This window comes from Mycteria americana, chromosome 1 (assembly GCF_035582795.1).
Source record: "Mycteria americana isolate JAX WOST 10 ecotype Jacksonville Zoo and Gardens chromosome 1, USCA_MyAme_1.0, whole genome shotgun sequence".
NCBI classification, from domain to species: domain Eukaryota; kingdom Metazoa; phylum Chordata; class Aves; order Ciconiiformes; family Ciconiidae; genus Mycteria; species Mycteria americana.
The window spans coordinates 154,211,329-154,235,144 of record NC_134365.1 but is presented as its reverse complement, the minus strand read 5'-3'; the positions used below and the strand labels follow the sequence as shown (position 1 = coordinate 154,235,144).

At 47.2% G+C, this 23,816-nt stretch overlaps 1 protein-coding gene across 2 annotated transcripts in view; it reads right to left on the bottom strand.

Annotated features, from left to right (window-relative positions):
- The window catches only part of SH3RF3 (SH3 domain containing ring finger 3), a 256,892-nt gene extending 234,058 nt beyond the window's left edge, over positions 1-22,834 (bottom strand). The window contains exon 1 of one of the 2 annotated variants that reach the window (XM_075525148.1): positions 21,955-22,834. In XM_075525148.1, coding sequence (XP_075381263.1) covers positions 21,955-22,350 — 396 coding nt within the window. In that variant the 5' untranslated portion in view covers positions 22,351-22,834. The remainder of the gene's footprint in view (positions 1-21,954) is intronic. The other variant, XM_075525140.1, reaches the window with a different exon arrangement.
- Positions 22,835-23,816: the final 982 nt, after the last annotated feature.

Here is a 23,816-nt window from a genome sequence, read left to right as displayed (position 1 = left end):
CTACAGCAATTGTTATTGTGGGATGGTTTACCAAAGCAAAGAAGATGCATGGGTGAAAGAACGGCTTTGACATTTTTTTTCTATAAATGCAGCAATCCAGTCATTCTGCTAGATGGAGAACCTGGTAGGGTAAATCACCTTGTTGATATTTAAGAATAACCTTTATACCTTCCAACCAGAACTTTCACTTCATATCTCCATTTCTTATGAATATTTCAGGAAGTAGGCCATATATAATTAAAGACACCTGTGACACTTGTAACGCTCATCCTCCCTGCAATAGCTGACAAAGAGCAGTAACCCTGAAATTACATTTTATAGTCCTGCTTCTTCCCAACTCCTTCAGCTCCTCTCTTATGAATTGGTCAAGTGGAAGACTTCAGCCATGTTCTTAAACAATTCCTGATAGGAGGATGCAAGCCACCGCAGCCCGCATTGCCTCGTGCTAAATAGATGCAGACAGGTACAGCCCGAACAGAGTTCAGTAGCTACTCAGAGAAAATTATCTCTAACCTCAAGTCAGCCCTTTATTTCTGCAGAGGACACATCAGACACATGTTTAATTGAGAACACGCTGCTAGAGTTAACCACAGGCAAAACTGCTGTAACCGAGATTAACACAAGTATGCATTTAAAGCCTCTGCTGAATTGGGGCCTTAAGTGAGCACCTCACTTGGGAATGGGGAATTATCATCAGAATACCGGCATCTGTAATAGGCTGCTGGGAACTGCTTTCAAAATTGCTTCTGAAATACTCTATTTTCAACATCCTATTATCAACTCTACTTGGGAAGCAATGGATTTAATTTAGAGAAACAGTTCAGCAAAACAGATGGACTGCGTGTCACTTCGGGGCTCCTTCGAGACCTGTTTCCTTCCTGCATTTTGAGAAAACTCACCAATACCAAAGGGAACAATAGTTATGAACCCCACATGCTTTGAATGTATACAACACCTATATTCAAGTCCTAAAGCTGTTTGGCAAGCCCTTCTTACTGCTGTTTCTGAGGGAAACTAGGCTGTAAGACTTCGTGACCTCTTTGTTTATCATATTCATCCATTCAATACTACTGACAAAGTGACTGCTTGCTTTGATGGCTTGTGATGAGCCTTGCCAAGTTAAATAAAGGGCTCCCTGCTATTAATCTGCTCTGCTAAGGTCTCTTATTTGGCTGAACCTGTTTGTTGAACAACTATAATAGCTATAAATACTTCAGATTAACTCACAGTAGCCCTAAAGCAAAGACAAGCTATAAATTTTCAAGACAGGTGACAATTTCCAAAGTCTGAAGGAAAAGAAAGACTCTCACAGCTAAGTGGCTGGAGTGATGGTTGCGCTTTCCAGCTCTCCTTTCAGTTGCCAACAGCACAGATATGAACGTTAAAAAGCACACCCAATCAAGAAACTAGCCAAAAACATCCTTTAAAGAGTAACAAAGAGGGATGCAACTCTTAACCATGCAAGAGCAATGAGTCTACAGTTTTAAGGACTCCTTACTTCTGAAGCCACTGTCTTCATTGCCAAGACCTGGCACAGCCTCTGTTGCACTGATGTGTTGTTCGGTATCTCTGTTCATGTTCCTGGGCAACCGGTGGCCCTGCTGGAGCAGAGGGGTTGGACCAGATGTCCTCCAGAGGTCCCTGCCAACCTCAACCAGTCTGTGATTCTGTGATCTACCAGTAATGCACAGGGACACACTCTTCATATTCAGACCCAGATCCTCCTACACACCCCAGGAGGCAGCTCAGTTGCTTTTCTGGTGCTTTTGCAGTACTTCTTCCCAGGTCCCTGTTAAGGACCCTTTTGGCAGTTTCCATCCTACCAAGTGTGCACGTTCCTCAATGCACCCAGGAGTCCTGGTCCCCGGGGACACAACCTGGCTGGGCTGAAAACCCAGGGCACGTCACCTCCACCTTCTGATCCTTCATACAAATGCACCTAATAGGAATTATTGAATGTGGACAACCCTATCATTTATTCTTTACTCGTTTAGAAGGCTTTAGGGCATTAAATAAGCTGATAGTAGAAGATTATTTTAGAAATGTTAATAATATACATTGCAGCTTAGCAAAGCTATGTGTTGAAGTTATAGTCTGTGTGTGCCCAGCTCAGCTTTAATCACTTCAGTAGGAAATGAGACAATCAAAATATGATTCAGAAGAAAGAAATGAGCCAGGGCCTTTCCACTGGCAAATATTAGAAAACCAGATTGATCACAAACAGCCGAGAGAGATTTGCGTGCCTTGTATGGAAGGAGCAATAGACCGTTCATATTAGCTACAGATGAATTTGTTTGTCTTAGCAGACAAACAATTTCCTATCAGTAACGCTGGTTATTTTTAAGGGTAAAATAGCAATGTTTTATATTGAAATAAAGTAACAAAATGAAGGTTTCACTCTGAGGCAGTGGGCTGAAGTGAGAGCAACATTTCCTTCTTAATAGGCTGACCACTTGTTACCAATCTTCAAAGAAAAATACAACTCTTGAATCAAAACATTTATATTCTTCCTCATTTGCTTTCCTACTTGTTACGAGAGCGGCTTTGCCAGATGGTGGTTAGCAGATGAGCAGTTTCCAATGATGTGGCCCCTTTGGACCTGTATTGCTGATGCACATGATATTTAAGGGCTACCGGTCCAGCATAGAACTTTTGGGTGGCAAATCCCGACCCTGTCAGAGGGATAGGTGAGAACCCCACCAAGAGCACCACCAAAGGAAACCTGAGAAAGCTGCAGCAGCATAGGGATTTATTCCCTCCTGACTTTTCTGGGAGGATTTCAACAGGAGAGGGCGGTGCAGGCACAAGTGAACATCTCCCAAGAAATAATTACAGCATCCTTAATCATAGGTTTCAATGAGAGAAACTACCTTGGTGTCCCTTCTTCTGGGTTCTCTGAAGGACTGTGTACTCCATGGGTGGAGTTTACTCTGGACAAGTACTCATTTACAGCAAAGTTATATTTTTACTAAAACTGTCCTATAAACAACAACATCTGTTAGAGGAAAGAAACGGATTTTTTTTAGGGTTTCTCCTTTTCCATTCAAATTAATAGAAACAAGTTTTCAGAGAAACTTGTAGGAGCCTACAGGAAACAGACGGAGCTTTGACACAAATTCTTATCTTGCCTTTCTTTTCCACAGTTTATTCATCAGTTCTTTAACACTGGCAATAATCTCCTATACCATGGATAAATGAAATGTACCAAATGGTTAATATTTTGCGAACTTACTAAACATGTCCTATTTTCCCACGGCAGGTATATCTAAGAGCATCAGTTTCCCATATTGGACAAATATAAGGAGAACTCCCCTGTATTTTATCTACTGCAGTAGGTACAAAAAAGGAGGATCACATCTCAAGTCCTCAGACCTTCCTCAGAAAAACAGACTGGTTTCTCTTTCAAGCCTTCCATGAAGGCCAGGGGAGAAATGGTTAAAAAAAAATTATATTAAGGTCAGCAGAGGCAGTATCATGATTTCCATGTTTTCCATCTTCTCCAGATATGGAATGATTTCTTCTAACAATACAGAACAAAGTACTGTTTAGCAAGAGAAGTAAATTGAGGCTGCGCTTCATCTTTTTCCTTTACCAACACAATGGAGCTGTCAGTAATATAACCTTGAATGTGTTCATTTTCACACATTAACCCCTCGAGTCCTGTAAATATAAGCAGTCTTTTTGTCTCGCGGGGGAGAAAGTGCATTTTAAACTCCTGAAACAATGGAGAACAGAATTTTTAATTAAAGTTTTCCTTGTACACTTGCATACATAACCTTCCCTTTAGAAAAGAAAAGCCCTTTTTAAAATTAAAGTTATCATGCTGAAATTATTAACATAACTCCTGGGAAAAATGCATAATCTTTGCATATCAAATGCCAAAATGACTAAGTGAACTATGTTTAATAAATATTATGTTTCTCTTAGAGTTCATATACTCAGTTAATCACGCACTGATAGACGAAAAATATTTTTAAAGCTCCAAGTATTGCAACTTAAGCGTTTTAAATTTGACTGCTGCCCTGGTCTTTGCGGGTCCCTGAAGGTCTCAAATCTTCCCTCCTCGGGACGCAAGCCAGCAGGAATAACTTGGAAAAGATCGGGACTCTCAGATCAGCAGCGCTTTTCTACAGCTGCCAAGTTGTATGCCGTCCTGCTGCTCTTAGGTGAATCGCTGAGCACATTCACCTGTGCCGGCGAGGGGCCGGCATGCCTGCGCTGCTGCCTGCGCTGCTGCCTGCGCTGCTGCCTGCAGCTCACCGGTACTGATTTTTGTTCTGTTTTGGGGCAGGGGAGGCATTTCTAGTGGGTGCCTGGGCTGGCTGCCTGTTCACACTGCATGATTCTCACTGAAATAGCAGCCATTAGTTATTGGTTTTGACCCCAGAGCTTGGCGCGGGCTGATTCCTTATTTCAGGGTATCAATATTTTAGTGTGCAGGGGAGAGAATTTACAAGAGGAAATACTAGGCCCTATCTCTGTATTTTTAAGGCACATCTTTTCAAGTCTGACTGTTTATTAGGTTTGCTTAAAATCAAATCTCAGGCTTTCTCAATACCCCAAAGGGCACAGCAAAAATAGTTTACATCGTTATTTGTTTTGCATACTTAGCAAGAAGATTTAAACGTCACTGCAAAAGAAAACCTTGACCACAAAGTTACCACGGGTGCGCAATTCTGCATAGGTGAAGGGAAGACCCAAAAGTAAGAGCAACAGGATTTCATTCAGTCTCCTGTATTTATCACCACTCCTCCACCCTGGAATCAGCTACGTCCGACCCTTGATTCACAATATACATAACCACAGTCAAAGGATGCAAAGTCCTTGGGTCCAATTAGGGGATACGTTGATCTGTGACATCCACCCGTCCCTATCCTCTCCTCTGAAAATTCAAGGTGCACTTGCATCCCAGCTGCAATGGTCCTTGGCCATAACTAAAGTTCCTCTACAAGGTCTTTTACCTTGGGAGAATGGTCCTGGTCTAGCCAGGCACCCTAATAGACATATGTCATCTTAAAAAAAAATAAATAATAAAAGCAAGCTTTGAGCACAGTTGTATCATTTAGCAGCTGAGTATATAGTAGCTGTATTTAAAAGTAGCCACTACCATCCAGTGAAAGCAAATTAATTATTTAGATATATTTATAGGATTTATAAGGCAATTGAAGCCAAAGCCAGCTAATTGAAAACCTGGTAACAGATTGAAGCCCGCACTACATCCTATACTGTGAAATGCAAAGTCTTTATTAAATAAAGCCATTAAGGAGGATGATAATCCCTGTGGCCTTAAATATGAATAAGGTGCAATGTAAATAATAAAAGGCAAAAATCCATTTTTCATGCAGTGAACTTTCAAACACTCTGCTGTTCCCATTAAATTACCTTTTATTCAACATATTGTAATGGCACTGAGGGCACATCAGGCTTCCTTGTAATACAATTATTGTTCAGCATAAAAGCTGGTTTTTAACTTGAAACAGAAATGTGAAATATTTTATTTGGTTTCTCTCATATGTCAAATGACATGAAAATTGAGAACAAAAGCTTCATAGATGCAATAAAAGAGAAAATAAGCAAAGGAAAAATAAACACATGCAAACAAAAAAGACCCAGAATGTGAAGACAAAAGAAACAGGGTACATAATAGAAGTTTTCCAGTTAATTTTACAGCAATTTAATACTAGGAAATAGAACAGGAAAACAATTTCAGTAACTAAAGTAACTAAACTTGGATACAGGCCAAATGGAGCTGTAGCACACAGTAAAGGAGGTGAAACTCGTCAAAGCTCTTTAACCAGAAAAAAATCTGGTGTGAAATGTCTGTCACGCTCCTTCCAAACTCGAGGATGACAAGAGCTTGAGCGCATCAAGTGCCACAACAGCACAGTGCTTGAGTCTGGAGGCGTGCGATCGCTCCCTGGCTCTGCCGTACTGGTAGCGGGTCACTTTGGACGTGCTGTAGCTTCTCATCTACAAAGGGAGCACTGATATTTACTATTTTATATAAAGCATTCTGTGGAGTTAAGAAACATTAACTAAATATACCTCTATTTATTAAAGAACTGGAAACTGTAACACAAGGTCAAGAATTTACTATTATTGTTCAGAAACAGAATATCCCTATTGGGAAATTTAAACAATCCATTAAGGATGAGACTATACTTGCTATGGATGTCAAACAATTTTTCCACTCTAAACCTTTCTGCAAATCAAAATAATTCCTCCAGCAATGCTGCGATGAAATGAAGAGAAGAGAATGACTCCATATTTATTCAATTCTGTATTCAATTTGGAAGCATTATACCCAAAGAAACCCTTCAGCACGAATATGCAATTTTCCTTATAGCATCTTCACTGCATCAAGATGTTTAAGGAATCAACAGTAGAGATCTGAACTACTGTAACCTCCCAAAACACATAAACATGCATTTTAAAATATTTACTTTTCACTGTCTGTAGCTGTGTCTGCCACATCCTATTTTCTGTGCCATTCTCTGGTCGTAGAGTCACAGAATTCAAGAATGGTTTGGGTTGGAAGGGACCTTCAAAGATCATCTAGTCCAACGCCCCCTGCCATGGGCAGGGACATCTTTCACTAGATCAGGTTGCTCAGAGCCCCATCCAACCCGACCTTGAACACTTCCAGGGATGGGGCATCCACAACTTCTCTGGCAACCTGGTCCAGTGCCTCACCACCCCCAGAGTGAAGAATTTCTTCCTTACATCTAATCTAAATCTTGCAGTTTAAAACTGTTACCCATTGTCCTATCACTACAGGCCCTGGTAAAAATTCTCCATCTTTCTCATAAGCCCCTTTTAAGTACTGGAAGGCCGCAATAAGGTCTCCCCGGAGCCTTCTCTTCTCCAGGCTGAACAACTCCAGCTCTCTCAGCCTGTCTTCACAGGAGAGGTGCTCCAGCCCTCTGACCATTTCATGGCCCTCCTCTGGACCCACTGTAACAGGTCCACATCTGTCTTGTATGGGGGACCCCAGAGCTGGACACAATACTCCAGGTGGAGTACTGGTGCTCACAAGAGCAGAGCAGAGGGCAGAATCACCTCACTTGACCTGGTGGCCATGCTTCTCTTGATGCAGCCCAGGGTACGGTTGGCTTTCTGGGCTGCAAGCACGCATTGCTGGCTCATGTCTAATTTTTCACCCACCGTATCCCCAAGTCCTTCTCCACAGAGCTGCTCTCAGTCATTCGTAACCCAGTCTGTACTGATACTGGGGGTTGCCCCAGGTGCAGAACCTTGCACTTGGCCTAGCTTCATGAGGTTCACATGGGCCCACTCCTCAAGCCTGTCATGGTCCCTCTGGATGGCACCCCTTCCCTCAAGCTATTAACGGCACCACTCAGCTTGAGGTGTCATCTGCAAACTTGCTGAGGCTGCACTCAACCCCACTGTCTATGTCATTAATAAAGATATTGACCAGTACCAGTCTCAATACAGACCCCTGAGGAACACCACATTACTGATCTCCGTTTGGACAATGACCATTAATTTGGTCCACCTCCACTCCAATGCTGCTCATGGGCATAGGGTTCCTCAGAAACAGCTCTGCACCACAGGCAGTCTGCCACCCCGTGCGGAGGGGCTCCTGGGGCCAAGGGGTGATGGCGATGGGGCAGAGCGACAATGTCAAGGGGTCACAGGGACGATGAAAATAGGGCCAGCTGACCTCCTGCTGCCCAGGTGGCTGTGAGCGGCAAGGGGCATTGGCAGCATGGGACCTCACAGGGGCACAGGGTGGGCCATGGGGTTTCCTGAGCTGTCACCTCCCATCAAGCCTGAGTGAAAACACAACACATTCCCCCACACCCCAAGTGAGAACCAGCAAAACCCCTCCATACCCCGAACCCATGGGGAGCATGGTGGTGGGGACGCGGCCTCCGTGCAAGACCTTTATTACTGGCATAATTGTTTCCTGTTGCTTCTTCTGTGTGCAAAGAAAGTAAACAGATGAAATAAGAGGGAAAAGACAAATCTATTTACAGCATGCAGAGCAGAAAATAGTAACACCTGACAGACCTAAAGTGAAGTAATACAGCAACTCCATCAGTGCAAACCATTCTCCTGAATAATATTTGCACCACATCAATGAAGCAAAGCTATTTGAGGCAACAGAATGACGTTCCTCGAGTTTTTATTCCTAGGAAGGAGACTATTCCTTTCCAGCAACACTCTCAAAAATGGCTCTGCTGAGGTGCTACGATATTGCTACTTACTACGGTAGTGATTTCTCACACCTCCCACCAAAACTGAGTCACAATCCTAAAGAGGCCCCCGAGGCTCCCACATGCCCCTAGGAACAGCTTGGGCATCACAGCTCTTTCACTCTTAGCTTCGAAATCTGCAGTCTCTTGGAGCTACAGGGGCTGAAGGGGAAGAGGAGATGGAAGAAAAAAAAGAAATCAATTCATCCTTTCTACTACAGAGAGAGACTTTTGCTCTCTTACCACGTGCCCAGTGGCACTGCCAAGTAACAGATTACTCACTTTCCTTCATTAATTACTGAAAAAAAGCTACAAAAAACAAAACAGTGTTTATTTGAAGTTCATTCAGACAAAGCTACTAAACAGCTAGGATACTGAACACTATGAAGGTCAGGATCTCCCCATAAGATTACTTTCTTCAGTCTGCAGCTACATGACTTCAAAAAGTGGAATACTGCCATAGAGGCATCTTTTAATGCACTTCATCAGCCAAGGAAACTCTTTGGGGGGAAAAAAAACAACAAAAAAACCCAAAGTAACCTTTACGGTCTTGCCTGAGATTCACTCTGGTCTTTATCTGCTCACTGCCAATCGCTCTGGGTTTACACACTAACGAGACAACCTCAGGGTGACCACAGCCTTTGCTCTGTGTTTGCCTTCTATTTATTTCACCAGAATTGGAAAGGAATCACTCGTTCGGGGAGTCGGCGTCACTATCCGAAATCTTTAGGTCATGAGTCGACTTGTCAAGGAAGCACATGTTCATTGAAAGCATCAGAGCAGCTGAGGAACCTCAACTCGATCCAGTTTCCCACGATCGCTCATTTTAAATGTGAGCTCAGACTCTTTTAACCCCAACCGTGTACCAACAAAAAGTGTCCCTCTGATAGCTATGGAGAGGATTAACTGAAATACACTTCTCCTACATCCAAGCCAATGGACTGATACTAAAAAACCCCATCTCCATGGCACTTTTGATAACCAGAGGAATTCGCTCTCAAGTGACCAAATTAAACAGGAAAGGGCCCCTCTGACAGGGCAGCGTCCTCCTGCAGAAACTGCCCAGCTCTGCGTGACCGTTATCCCCTGAGCCCTCCTCCCACACTCACTGGCAGGAGACAGCTGCCGCTGTTTTCTAAGCAGGTGGTGGCCTACGTGAAGAGTGGTCAAAGGCAGGTGAGTCTAGCGAGTTTTAATGTGGTGAGCAATATGCCAGGGTGTGACAGGTACGCTCTGCACCCTCCCCTCCCCCGATGAAGATCGGGGCTTTTGGCATGGCGATCCCCGGCTCTTCGCGCCTCATTTTCGCGCCTTTTGTGCTCTGCCGTGCCCCCTGGCACGTACACACCGCGGCAGGGGGAGCAGGAGAGGCGGGACCCCTTGGTCGCCAGACAGGGTCCACAGCCAGTGAGGCGCCTCGGCTCGGAGAAGCTTCTAGATCATGGCCAATTATGACCACAGCTCAGCTTCGACCCAGGGTACAAATGGGGCGCTGCCGGAGAGCCCCTTGGAGTGGTCTTCTCAGAGCAGGAGACCTGTGTTTGGGACCTCTCCCCTGGGGTTGGGACGCCGCCTGAGGAAACTTCCCGGGACTGAGTGCCCTCACCTGCTGTGGTGAGTGGTTCCTTCTGGATCGATCCTTGAGTGAGCCCTCACCCCTAGGTAAGCGATTACATCTTCTGGGTACCCACCAGAGAGAGAGTTTCCCCCTTTGTGAGCGTGTGTGCGCACTTGGCATCATCATTCTTGTGTGTATTGAGGTGTAGTTACAATACCCTGACTGACACCTTGAAGCGGTTATGTGTTAAATGTTATTGGAGTGTTGATTGATTTTGGTTTACCCCTGATTTCAGTTTACCCCTGTTTCTCCTTGGTTTCTGTCACGGGGTTTTGGCTGGTTTGTGAAATAAAGTTGTTAGAGCTTGTCCCTCATTTGAGTTAGTTTTAGCGTACCTCCATGATACACAACACAAGCCCACCGACTCTATTTCAGCTGTAGCAACAAGGAAGATGCTCATCGGCAACAGTTGGCTGTGCCCCTGGTGTGGCAGCAGTTCCTGAGCTTGGCGAGGGGGGAACAGAGACTGAAAAAAGAGTTCAACGTACTCTCCAAATCTTCTTAGTCTTATTATTGACTCACGAACTCCAACCTACAATGCTGTCAGGGCAAATTCTCCATAAACACTCCCCTCATATTTTTAAGATTAAGCTATCGCACGAGCCCTACTCCCACAGGAAACCAAACATCCAAAATGATCCTCTCCTGTCTTCTGCACGGCCCCGTGCTGCTTTTCAGTATGACTAAATGCAGTACAGTCATCTTGTCGTTAGCTACTGCCAAGCACACACCTCTCCCAGGGTCCCCAACCACTAGCATCACTGGCGACTTGTGAAGCATTTCATCATCCACGTGGAAGGGGCTCATTTTCTGGGTCCCTCTCTGGAAAGAGCTCATCTTCTGGGTCCCTCTCTGCACCCACTGCATAGAAAAGAGTGATGATGCCCGGCCTGAAAGCCAGGTTCTTCTGCAATATAGGCTAGAAAGGGTGTGTTAATTTGGGAGGTTAACGATTCAATGACCACCCCTGCCCGTGCCTCCACTCCTGACACTGGCAGGTGCCCTGGCCCGCTGAAGAGTGAGGATACACATGGAGAGGGAAGGGGGACAGGAGAGCCATAGCCCACCCCCTGGACAGGCTGTTCCTGCCTGCTCCGTGTCTTTGACTGGCGACAGAGCGCGCTGCGGGAAGGGGACGATGACACAGATCCTTTCCTGGATCTTCTGTTATTGCTGCTAACACAGCAGTTTGCTTCTGGAGTTCCTATTTTTAGTAACTTTTTAAAGGTGGGCGAGGAGATGTATTAAAGAGCATAAACTCCCCCAGAGGACCATGGTGACTCGGTGCACCAAACCCATTTCCCGCTCTCATTCAAGGGCAGACAGGGTTCATCTTCTCAGCTCTATACACTGCAGAAGGCAGCAAATTTGATGCTGTATTTTATATTTAAAAAAAAATAATAGAATAGGCAAAACCAAGTCTTAGCAACAGATTTCGGCAGCATAAAATCCTTACAAAACAAACATTAGAAGTGGAGAAACTGGAAAGCAAAAGCCCTGTGGCTGTCTACACCTCTGCATCTCTTGCAGTGTGCTGCTTAGCAAGACAAAGGGAGGAAGACACCGACCTTCCCCTTAGCTACTTGCTTCCTTGTTTTTGAGGCCTGGGATGAGTGGAGATGGCCATTCAACTCTGGCTGTCGAGTTTTTGTTTGTTAATAAGCACAAAATGACCTCTCCCTGGCTGAACAATGTTATTACAGATGCTGAACCCTACACAGCCCCTTCTTTAAAATGTGCTAAATTATTTTTAACAGTAACGACTACAGTGATAGCCCCACCATGGAAATATATACTCGGATAAAAGCGAGACTGACTGCATATAAAAGGAAGTCCTGTGTTTATCAAAAGAACATATACAACTCAAGCTAGGAAAAAATAAAGTTTCCTTTCTGCAATACAGATCAAAAGTACCATACTTTCCTTTTAGAAAATAATTTACTGATTTTTCGTTATAAAAAAGGTATGATTGGTTTGGATTTTACGTTGCTGTGTGGCTGTGAAATATAAATAATCTGATGTTTTCCACTATGATCTAACACCATGATTACCTACACAGCAGAAGAGAATAAGCAAAAAAAAAATTCATCTCATGGTTGTCAACTGTTATTTTACTGTATTTTATGACGCGTATGTATGACTCTATTCTCCAAGGGCGTTTTTATGATTTGTTTTAGAAAGGAAGTACGCGAAAGAATGAGGCTCTTCACACGAAAACTCTTGGCTGAAACGCAAGATGCTCTGAACTGAACACGAAGCTGTCCATGCCTGCCTCTTCCACAGTGCTGCTCCCTCCTCACGTAGAGCCGGCGAGGAGCAGCAGCCCCAGCACTGATGAATCCTGCCCACTCGACGTGCTGCAGCTCACGCTTCTGCCAGGAAAGCCTGTGCTATTTCTGTCTCTTATCTCGTGACATTTTAGCACAAAATCGCAAGGAGGCTCGGCAGCAAGGACCAGAAAAGCCCGTCATGATGGGCCTCAGCATCCTCAAGGGACAGGCGCCTCGCGGCAGGCTGGTACCCATTCCGCCGCCTCCCCTCCATCCAACTCCTGCTCCCCTTGCTGGACATCCCTCCTCCCTCACATGACAAGTGCAGATCTGTATTTTCGTGGTGCGAGAGAAGGCTGCGTACGTGCACGCCTATCATCCCTTGAGCAGGCATGCTCCGTCACAGGGGGTCACCGCGGGCACACATCCAGAGATGCAGCAGGACCAGCCACTGTGCCGTGACACAACATACAGCCGTGCCTAGCACATGGTGACAGTACTGCACTATTTACTGAATTGGATATGGACTCAAGAATGCATGGAACAGGCTTTTCTGTCAAAAATCTCTATGTTCAGGAAGATAGATATATTACACACACACATACGTATACATATTTGTGCGTGTGTGTCTTATTTACAGATAAATAAATGTTAATGGACGTCAATCAAAACAAAGTCTCCCTTCTACTTCCTTCTACTTTACTGAGTTAAAATAATTAAAAATTCATAAATTAGTACTATCATTGGAAATGAAAACGTATTGATTTGCTTATAGGGATGACAATATAGCAAACCTGACACAAGCTGCAATAAAAGCATTTCAAAACACATAAGAAGGTAGCCTGTTAAAAGCTGTTTCAAAATGAAACTAGAAATTAAAAAGTAAATTCATAAAATCATGTCTTTTTATAGTAACTCACAGAGGAGTTTTTGATTTGAATTAGCCTGAAATTAATCTGCAAATAAACATGTTAAATAATATTTACTGAAGCGATCATTTAGTAAAGTAAATATGATAGTGCCTGTATTGCGCTGACTTCTTGGCTGTCGCTCAGCAGGCAATCAGGCAGCAGCACACCAAACACGGCGGTGTCCCTTTCTTTTTGGTTAGGACTGTAATATCTTTACCCACAGTCCATCCACAACTGCACAATCAAAATTTAAGATCTCTCTTTCCCTCTACCCATCTTGCACCTAAACCCACTTTAATGATACATCTATTGCAGCAATTAATGAGTCTTTGTCCAGAAGGGGAAAGACTTTAACAGCTTAATGAGACAGTAATACATATTAAAATCAATATTATTCAGATGATGTGTCTATTCTAGTCCTCCCTCTGAAAATAACTGAGACTGTAGGAGAAATGATCATTAGCATTTTGATAACAATCTTGCCAGCCTTCTGTTAAAATATTTTCTCTTTAAACTAAAACTGGGATTTATTATCTCATGCAAGCAGACCATTCTAAAATTAGCAATGGCCGATTCATATTGGTTTGGATCAGATCTTTTAAAAACTTGGGAAAAAAATTAATGCTAACTTGCCTGAATAATCACTCTCATGCCTGTTGCTGTAGCAGCAGAAAGACACTCTAAGCATCGACTAAGAAGCAACCTCTTCCCATAAGCACCATTTTTGTGCACAGAAAGGCACTCCTTAACCATATACAGCATTAGTTTCACTTGTCTGATAAATCATATTCTAGCTGACAGCCAACACGAGCGACAAATTCCTCACTACCACAAACCCTTAAGGTATCTTCGAAACGAAACGTGGCTGAATGCCACAGAGCGGGAAAGGGCTTTACACCTTCGTCCCATCTTTGAGAGCACATGAAAATTCCTCAGCATCCCTGAATCGAGTTATGTTATGCAATTACCATGGTGAAAGAAAACAGTTCCATCTCTCTCTTTTTTTAATTAGCAAATCCCACAGCCTTCCCTCCTCTGGCACCCAGCGCTGCAAGCCAGACTGCTAAGCCCTCCAGTTTCCAAAACAGGACAAGATAGAGACCTGCTGCAGAAAGGATTTTACAGTGTTTGCGAGGGTGCACGTCCCTCAGAAACCCGTGCCCTCGGGTCAACCACACACGAACAGACCGGTCGCACCAAAAATCCCAACCACTCCGACGGGACAAGAAGCCAAACTTCGGCAGGGGCCAACCCATGCTTTGAAAGTGCCAGAAACCAGTTATGAGACAAACTTGACTGTGGTTTTCACTATTTAACCCCTCGACAGCTGGCCTACAGATGCGGAGGAGCGAGCCTGGTGCCAGACACTCGGCCTTCCCAGTGACCCCCAGCAGAGGAGGGGTGCAGCCCCATCAGCTCCTTTGGGCAGATATTAGGCTGCCCATCGCCTGAGTTCACAGATGACCCCAGCTAACAGCGACCGGTGCACAGCAAGTTCTGTGGAGCCGAGGGAAGTTATGCTTAAAAGACTGGGCAGAAAGTGCTCTTAATTCCAGATGTTTTACATTTTTCTCTCTACTTTTGAAAACAAAATGTCTTTTTAATACCAAAAGTAATATTCCCTCCTTCTGTCCTTCCCCTGATCTGAGAGGCATCTCATGTACGTGTATCATGAAATTAATGTTTGTTCTTTTTAACCAAATAAAAATGTTCAAATTACATGCAAGGACAATTAGATTAAATTATTGGGCACACACTGTGGTTTTTTTTAAGCTATTCAAACAATTTTAAAGGTTTTTCAGCAATGCTCTAGCAACATAAGCAAAACTTCCCGCAAAGAGGAGGTAACGAGTTTAACATTACTGCTGAGGAAGACAGTAACAGAGCCAAGTGAGTAAAACTAGCACACCAGCAACCCCCCCACCGCCCCAAACTGTCAGGAAAAGGCACGGCTCAAGCTGTCAGAGGAATCCGAACTGGCAGAAGAAAGAGGATCTGGGGCTGGTAAATGGGGAGAACCTGTTTCCAGGCCCATCTGCACGATGCACTAGGAAGAAATTTTTCTAATTTTTTTTCACTCTCCTTTTTTGGTTTGGGGTTTGGGTTTTTTTACTTTCTTTTTTGCATAATGGTCAGGCCAGTAACTTTCCAGCCAAAGTACCAGTCTGCTCCATGCAAGAGGCTTCTGTAATCAGGAGCAGTTTGGTTTGGTGCAAGATTAGGGATAAATAGGTAGCTTTCAGCTGGCACTGCGTTTCCCTGTTGCTCCCTCCCCAGCTGCAGAAGCACAGCTGCTGTGGGAGCTGGGGCAAGGCCAAGGTCACACAGCTTTCTCAAATCCCATAGTTTATCTTTGTCCAGGCTCTCATGTCCTATTAGAACTAATCTTGGGTTCTTCCCATGACAGCTTACCCCAGATTGGGAAAACCTGTTGTAAAATATCAGATTTTAACAAGACCACTGGAAAGCTGAAACCCCTTGCATCCCAAACAGTTTTGGTCTGCCGAAGTCACCAAGTCCCTGAAAAAGGAATTAATCCAGTGGAGTAGAGGTCAGCAATTACAATGTTGCAATGGTTAAAGACATTAATCAGAGTGAAATATTAGTTATAACTGGCCTTTTGCAGCTTAAGGAAAGGATTCTAAGGAAGAGCAGACTTCAAAAGAAAGTGGCATCCCACAGTTACCGGTATTACAGGTGGGTTACTTAAGTGCAAGAGGGAATTATGGTTTTAATCTGAAATTTAAGCAGTGCTTCTTAACAGAGACAGCATGAAATGGTGAACAAAATAGTGACATTAGGGGAAATTCTAAATACAACAGTGCAAAACTCAAGAAGTGCCCAGACACACTTTTCAAGTTGAAACAGTAATAGGATTATTAACCTAAAATTATGAGACAGTGAACTAAAATAACTCCAGACTATAAGAAAAGACCTTCCCAGAGCATAAAATCCGCCATGGATAAATGAAACATCGTTGTAGCATTTTATGTGGCAGCTTACTGACTGCATGGGCACAGCTTTGTCTAGGAAGAGCACGCGTAGCTTCCCCCTGACCGGCAAGTATAGGCACATGGCATTAACAGCCCGTGCCTTCAGCCGCTCTGACCTGTTGGGCACCCGGCCAGCACCAGAAGTCTGCCTGAACATGAACTGATAAGATTAGACACAAGGAATACAGTGTACTGTTACAGCCCATACACTGCGGTCATTGCTGCATCCCTGCACTGACGTTCCCCGCAAACAAAGTGCAGCATCTCTGCCAAACCCCACTCAACAGCAGAAAATAACCTTCGTAGCTTCAGTGTATACAATCGGCACTTTTTAATCTCCCCAAATCCCAGCCTCTCTAGTAATAACTCTGCATTTGTAAGGCAGCTTCCTTCTGAAGATCACGAAGCACATGAGGGTGGGTGAGTGCTACTGGGGCAGGTTTTCAGCTGGGAAATGTGAAGCTCAGAAACTTCGTGCAGCTTGCCAGAGGTCAATGGCCGCGTTCTGCACAGAACCACGCTCTCTCTTCCTTCTCAGCCTTAAAAGCACAGCAGTGCCGTCTCCCCAAACAGCAAACAGCAGAGATTTAGGGGAGGTGGGCAAAAATTGCCAGAATTAAAATGTGCACAGGATCTTAGGGCTGAGTCGACCAAGTCTACCCATCTCTCTTTGAGTAACCAGCTACTGAACACCCAACGCTGTCATACGCTAAGTGTTACCGGTGTTCGTCATGAATCATTCAGAGGGATGACGTGCAGCGATTAAACTTAGCATTCGCATTTGACAGCAAGAGAAGTCCCACAGAGGCATGCCACACTGACACAAACTAATAGGGAGGGTCTGGGGCTAGTGGCACAAAGTCCTCTCCACGGCCCCATGACTCCTCTAGGTGTGACTGAGCCACTGCTGGCCATCCCAACCCAGAAGGAAAAGTCCACTGTCAACACTGGCACCCTTTGGTCACATCGGGCGCATCATGCATTTTTCTAGCTTGCAAGTATAAGTTAACAGCATCACCCAAAGATGGGTAAAAATACTCCATTTCTGGAAAACATAATGGACATGAAGATGACACCTGCAAATGGCGGGTTTTCTGAGAAGTGTAAGAGCCCAGTGAATGATGAATTTTTCTGACTCAGCCCCTCAGCAATCCCCTCTCCTCTGCTCACTCACTTCTGTGAGGACAGCTTTAACTGCTGGGATTTTAAATACTCCTGGCTATATTTTTCGCAATACCCTTTAGTATGATTGTTAATCTCCTGCGCTGAAACAAGTTTTTTAGCCATCTGCCAGCAAACAAAAATCCTCAAGATCAGAGACTTTGACACGTGGAATATCAGTCCTATTTGGATGGCTTTACGACAAAGTTCAGGCACTGGCCAGCCAAACTACAGTATCAGAAGCAAATAAATCAGAGAGAAAGAACAAAAATAAGGTAAGTCCATGGGCCTATGCATACTGTCCACTTCTGACAAGAATGGCACTCCTATCCGTGCAAATCCTTAAAAAGCCAAGTTGAAGAGTCCCCTCTGCCCAAGACAAAGTGTGTCGCCTACACAACCCACTGCTGCTTGTAACGGATATAAATGCATATAAACGCCAGATTCCATCCACTTCCTCTTGCGTAACCCAGGGTGGGATCTTCACCTGACAGGCAATGTATCCAAGAAGGAAACGTGGCAGCGGAAAATTACTGCAAGGTCTACTCCCCATTCAAATCCACTGTAACCAGTGTAGGATGAGGCAGGACTCTCATAAAAAAATAATGACTCAATGTCTCTTTTGGAGAATTTCTACAAGCAGACCAACTGAAAAGCCTAGATAGCAAATTAGCGCTGCTCCCTCTGCTTGCAAAACTCCTGTGAAGCCAAGGGTAGTAACCTTTCCCCTGGGCTAGCAAATGGCAGCCTTCCACCTGAAACGGTGAAATAGCTCTGCAAAGCTGATACATGGGAGAAGCATCCAGTGCAACACGGGGGAGCACAGCCCATCCGTCACTTCACTCAAGCACGCTGACATTTCATTTTCCTTATGCGCATGTCTTACTCTCTACCATTACCTATACCCCCATCTGGTAATGCACCACATGCCTATCCATCACTTCGGCCATGTTCTCTCTTCTGGGAAAAATGAGAGACATGTTTTGTTTTTCTAGGTTGTTTCTTTTTCATGCAAATGTTGTTCGCAGTTTGTATTGCAAGCAAGCAAGCAATAAGCCCCGCACCTGGAGTGGGAGACGCCTGGTTTGGGAGGCAATTACTAAAGACTTGCATGCATTTAGCTGGCTATTAGGTCTTGAGAACTCCTGAAAAAAATTCTAAGTGGTAAACAGCAATAATTGTTAAAAAAAAAAAAAACCAAACCCCAAACTCCACACTCAGTAAAGAAGGCAGATTTACCATAATGCCTCAACAATCTAAGGCAGCCATTTACTTTGACAGAACCTGAATTCCCCGAGCGGTTTGACAGTGGTAATGGAAACAGAAGAGCCAATAAATTATAACTTTGTGTGTAATGCGCCTACCATTATAAACCACTCTGAGCCTCCTGCTTTATCCCCTGGAGGGGCCACTCTAACAGTTGCTGGATTTCCTTTCCCTCATTCTTCCAGTGTGCTCCTTCAGCAGCCGGACCCTTTCGTAATGTCTAATACCATACTCTGCATTTACATAGCATCTTTAATGTGAGCATCCCAAAGTACGCTATACCATTTAGAAACAGACTATTGTTTTTTTACAGGCTGAAATAGAGGCACTGGGAGACTAACTGGCTTACCAAAGGTCACATACCACTATATATCGATAGAATCCCAAATATTTTTCAAGCATGTATTAGCAGGTAAACACCACTTCCAGATCTCTCGTACTAAAGACGTATACCACATATCTTAAAACACCTACAGTATTTCGGAAGTGTTTCTGAAGAACGGTCTTGGACAACTTTAGGAGCAGCCCCAGTGCCAGTTCATCCCCAGCCCAGCCCCTCCCATGATGGGTTTCAGCACTCTGGATAGACCAAGTCTGCGATAAACTGTGGAAAAAGAAGGACCAAAGACTGGATAAAGAAATACAAAACCCCCAGAGCTTTGCCAAAGCGATAAACAGCATTTGCTGATGTTAGAAAATACCACCTATGCAAAGAAGACTTCCCCGAAGTACAAGGTGTAGAAGCAAAACAGAGGTGTAACAGCAACACAGAAGCTGGCCCTGCTCTGTCTTCTAAGGTTAATTAAAACTCTCAGAGAAACAGATCCCTGGTGTGATTCTAACATATCGGTCCAAGGATCTGGGCAAGACTGAAGTCTGATAGAAGTGACCTTGGCTCTCTGCCATTACATTTCACAATTAGCATTTTCCTTCCTAACCAAAAAAGCCCATAGTGGTACATCCCATTTTATATACCGCATTACCTAAAATGAAAGGTAGTAATTAGTCAAATAGTGTAATTTGCATTTAAGCCCCAGGCGGCAAATCTACAGCAATTTCTGAAATTGAAAAAAAATGTATATATCATAAAGAATCACTTCAGCTCTCTCCAAGGGAGCTAAGCTGTCAAAGACCAACGTAAGACCGAAAGGGATACAATTCTGCTCTTCAGTATCAGCCTCAAAAAGCCTAAATCTAGGCTGGTTTGTACCATCTATTGTTTAGTACAGAGAGAGGTGCTGTACTCTTGTCTCCAGGATAGCTCAGCAATCAGCTGTATCAGCAGCTCCAAGGAGGATTATTCTCCCCTGCTGCTTTTTTTAAAAGCAGATTAGTTCAGACTTTCTTCCACTGTAATGAACCTTGTAAGGATCAAGCACATTGCATTGATTTCCAGGATAAAATTGTGTGGTCAGTCAAAAGGCCAAGCAAACAGTTTCACAGACCCACCGTGCCCCCAGCAGACCCACTGCCCCAGAATCACCCATTAGCACTAGCAAGGGAAAAAAAATTGCAGTTGTTAACCATAAAAGCCAAAATGTGATTCTCAGGTCATGCGTAACTTCGCTCTCTATCAAATTCAGACGGGTGACAACCCACACAGAAACAGACAACAGAACTGAAGATGCTCACCAAAGTCCAAACGAATATCAAAGTCAGAAAACGACAGAACGTGATGTGTTTTTATTTACTATGATATCTGCAATAATGGCTAGGGAAGTAACTTCTTAACAATCTGCCAATTTATGGTAAAATAATGAAAATTCAAAATTTGCATTAAGATACAAAATTACTCTCAAGTAACTTTCCCCATCAAGCATTTCCTTACATGCACACCCTCCTGTAACATCCTAGCTTGACTTGGGATTTAAAGATATGAAAACCAGGGATTGTCTTGCTGGATGGCCACAAAAGCTCGGTTGGGGTGCAAGAGCCTGCCTCCGCAACACGAATCCTGCAGGTGCAATCAGCCTTCCACGCAGACCCTCCTACCTACCTGTAAGAGGCTACTATCTGGACACCAAACCAGACAGTGAGGGTACCGTATTTTAAACTACCTCATGAATGCAAGCTGCCCTTTTTGTAACGCTGAAACTGAAGATGACAGGAGTTGTCTGCTATGACAAAGCCGCAGCCCTAAGTTTAGCTGAAAAACCAATAAGCAAAAAAGCAGAGGGCAGAATCCCATTGCTTTTTTTCTTCTTTCAATTTGACAAATCATTACTAAATACCTGAAGATCACTGCGGTCTATGGCTCAGTAATAAAGGATCTACCCTTCCAGAAATATTGCCAAGCATATGTCACTTCAGACTCCAAAACTGAATTTTATGGAACAATGTATGGCATTTGCCATCATTTCCTGTAGGCAAAACTTCAAAATGCTGGTACAGGTCTATTCGTTTTTCTCAGAAAAAAATAGGAAATTAATTAATTGAAACATTTACTATAGTGATCCAACTTCACAAGGAACCTCTGGATTGACCTTTGCAAATCAAAAGCCTGTCCGCTAAACTACAGCTCAAGCAGATTTCATGAAAGATCAAAGACAATTAAATATATCCACTGTATATATGACATTAGAAATAAGATGACGTTCACAGTCTTCAGAGCGTCTCCATTCCAAAGCCTCCTGAAGAGGTCCCATAGTAAATTTTACCGTATCGAATTATATAATGATAGAGAACACTGGGAGGAATTGATCTTGCCCCCTCTGAGTCAACGAAACCCTCGCCATTGATTTTAAAGGGAGCAAGATCGGGCACTCGATTGCAGGTTTAAAATAAATAAATGCATATGTTGGAGTACTCTCCTTCAATAAATCACACACCTTATACATAAAAATGAAATTAGGTTCCCTCGGGAGGGGAAACTTCAGCTTCAAACGCCACTCAATCCTGGCTGTCAGGAGGACCCTGCGTGGCTGTACCGCACAGGCAGCGCCCCGGGAGCGCAGGGGAACTCTCGGGGGGAGGTGAAAGCCTCGGGTAGGGGCCGGCCGAGCGCTTCCACCGACTTATGCCCGCAGGCAGCAGGAGAGCGGGAGCCAGCCCCTGCCGGCACCTGCCGGACGCCTGGCAGAGGCCGACACGCCGAATAAAAGCGCTTTCGAGGCACTCCGTGTTTCTCAACTCCGCGAGCCGCGTCTAACTCCGTGCACCGGCGGCTGCCCCGGGGCCCCTCGGTGCGGCGGCTGCCGGACAGCCGGTACGAGCCCCCCGCGGGGGCTCCCGGGGCGGCCCCGGCCCCTCCCGCCGCCCGGGGCCGCCCGGAGTATTCTGAGGACGCCCCGGGCCGAGCCCCCCATCGCTCCCATCTTCACATCGGGGGGCAGCCGCAACCGCCGGCCGCAAGCGCGGGGTGAGGCCCCACGCCGCGGCGCCCCGCCGGGAGGCAGCTCCGCCGCCCCGCGGGACGTCCCGCCGGCAAACCGGGGCCGCCCGGCGCCCCGCGGGGCCGCGCACACGCCCGGCCGCGCCCCCCGCCCGCCCGCCCGCCCGCCGCGGCCCGGCACCCACCTTTCCCAGCAGGGCGCTGCGGCTGGCGGCCGCCAGCTCCCGCAGGCTGGCGGCGGCCGAGGCGGCGGCGGCGGCGACGGCGCTGGGGGCGGCGGCGGGCTGGGGGTACGCGGGGGCCGCGGCGCTGGGGCTGCCGCTGGCGCCCCCGGCGGCGCGGGGCCGCTGTCGGATGCCGTCCAGGAGGCGGACGAGGAGGATGTTGGCGGGCAGCTCGTCCACGCCGCAGCCCACCAGGATGCGGCACTCGGGGCAGCGCAGCTCGTGGCGGGAGCTGACGATGCTCTCCAGGCAGCGGCGGCAGAAGGTGTGCTGGCACGGCAGCACCTTGGCCGTGGTGTCCAGCCGCTCCAGGCACACGGAGCACTCCAGCAGGTCCAGCAGCGACGACTCGTCCATCGCCGCCGCCGGCTCCCGCTCCGCCGCCGCTCCGCCGCCGCTCCGCCGCCCCCTCGCCTCCGCCTCCGCCCCCGCCCCGCCGCCGCCTCCGCCTCCCCTCCGCGGGGCAGCGCAAGGCCCCGACGCCTCTAGGGCCGCCGCGGCCGCCGGCGGCGGGGGGGGGCCGGCGGCGGGGCGGCGGGGGCCATCGGGGCGGCGGGGGTGCGCGGGGAGGCGGCGGCGGGGCTGCCCCCGGCGACGGGCCGCGGCGACCTCGGGGGCTGCCTGGGCGGCGCTGCCCACCGCCGTGCGGCGCAGCGGCGATGCCAGCGGCGCGGCGCGGCGCGGAGCGGAGCGGAGCGGTGCGGGAGGAGGGCACCTGCCTGCCCGCGCCTCCTCCCGCCGCCCGGCGCGGCTCGGCTCGGCTCAGCAGCTGCGGCGGGGCCCGGCGCGGCCCCGCGAGCCGCCCGCCGCGCCTCCGCGCGGGGCGGGGAGCGACGGGGAGCCCCGGGGGGGCGCCCGCGGCACGGCGGCCGCCCCGCGGGCGGTCCCCGCCCGCCCCGCCGCCTCCCCATGGCTCCCTGTAACCCGACCCAGCAGGGCTCGCCGCCCGCCTTCCTCCGCCGCGGCTCCCTCCTCCTCCTCCTCCACCTCCTCCTCCTCCTCCCGCTGGCGCAGGCTGCCGGGCCGTGCGGCCGCACGCTGCCGGAGGCAGGCGGAGGAGCCCCCCTCGGGGAAGCCGGGGACACCCGGGCTGGGGCGCGGGGGAGCCTCTGCAGCCCGGGCCGGGCCGGGCGCCCCGAGGGGAGCGGGGATCCCGGTGGCGGAGGGCCGGGAAGGGGTCCGTGGGCACAACCTGCCCCTCGGAGGAGCAGCGCTGCCCCGCGGGCCGGCAGCGGGGCCGGGGGCCGCGCCGCCGTCCGGCCCCGCCATCCCTGGCGGCGCGGCGCCCCCTGGCGGGCGCGGCGAGGCCCAGCGCAGGGCCCCGGTGCTTCGCTCCCCCGGGTGCTTCAGCGCGTCCCCAGATAATCGTTCTTTAATCGTTATCGAAAGGTGAAAGTAATAGCCAGCGTCGCGCCTCTTCTCCCTGCCGGGTGTCATGAGCTCCAGCCCGCTGCCCGCCCCGGTGCGGTCCAGTCTCCAGCCGGTAGCCGCGTCCCGGATGCAGCAGCAGGAGTGGGCGCGGGATCCCGTGTGAACCGGTGTTCAGGCACAGCTGGAAGGGGCGAGACCCTGGCATTTTGGAGTTACGGATCCAGGGTGTATGCTAACCACAGGAGATTTTAAAACATTAGATGCAGCCACTTGCACATGTGGAATATGAACAGAACTTCCCCTTAGAGAAGCTGCAGGAGAAGCCCGGTTCTTCAGATAAATGTTTCTTTCGAAAAAAACCTTTTTCACAGAATCACAGAATCGTACAGGTTGGAAAAGACGTTTAAGATCATCGAGTCCAACCGTAAACCTACCACTGCCAAGACCACCAC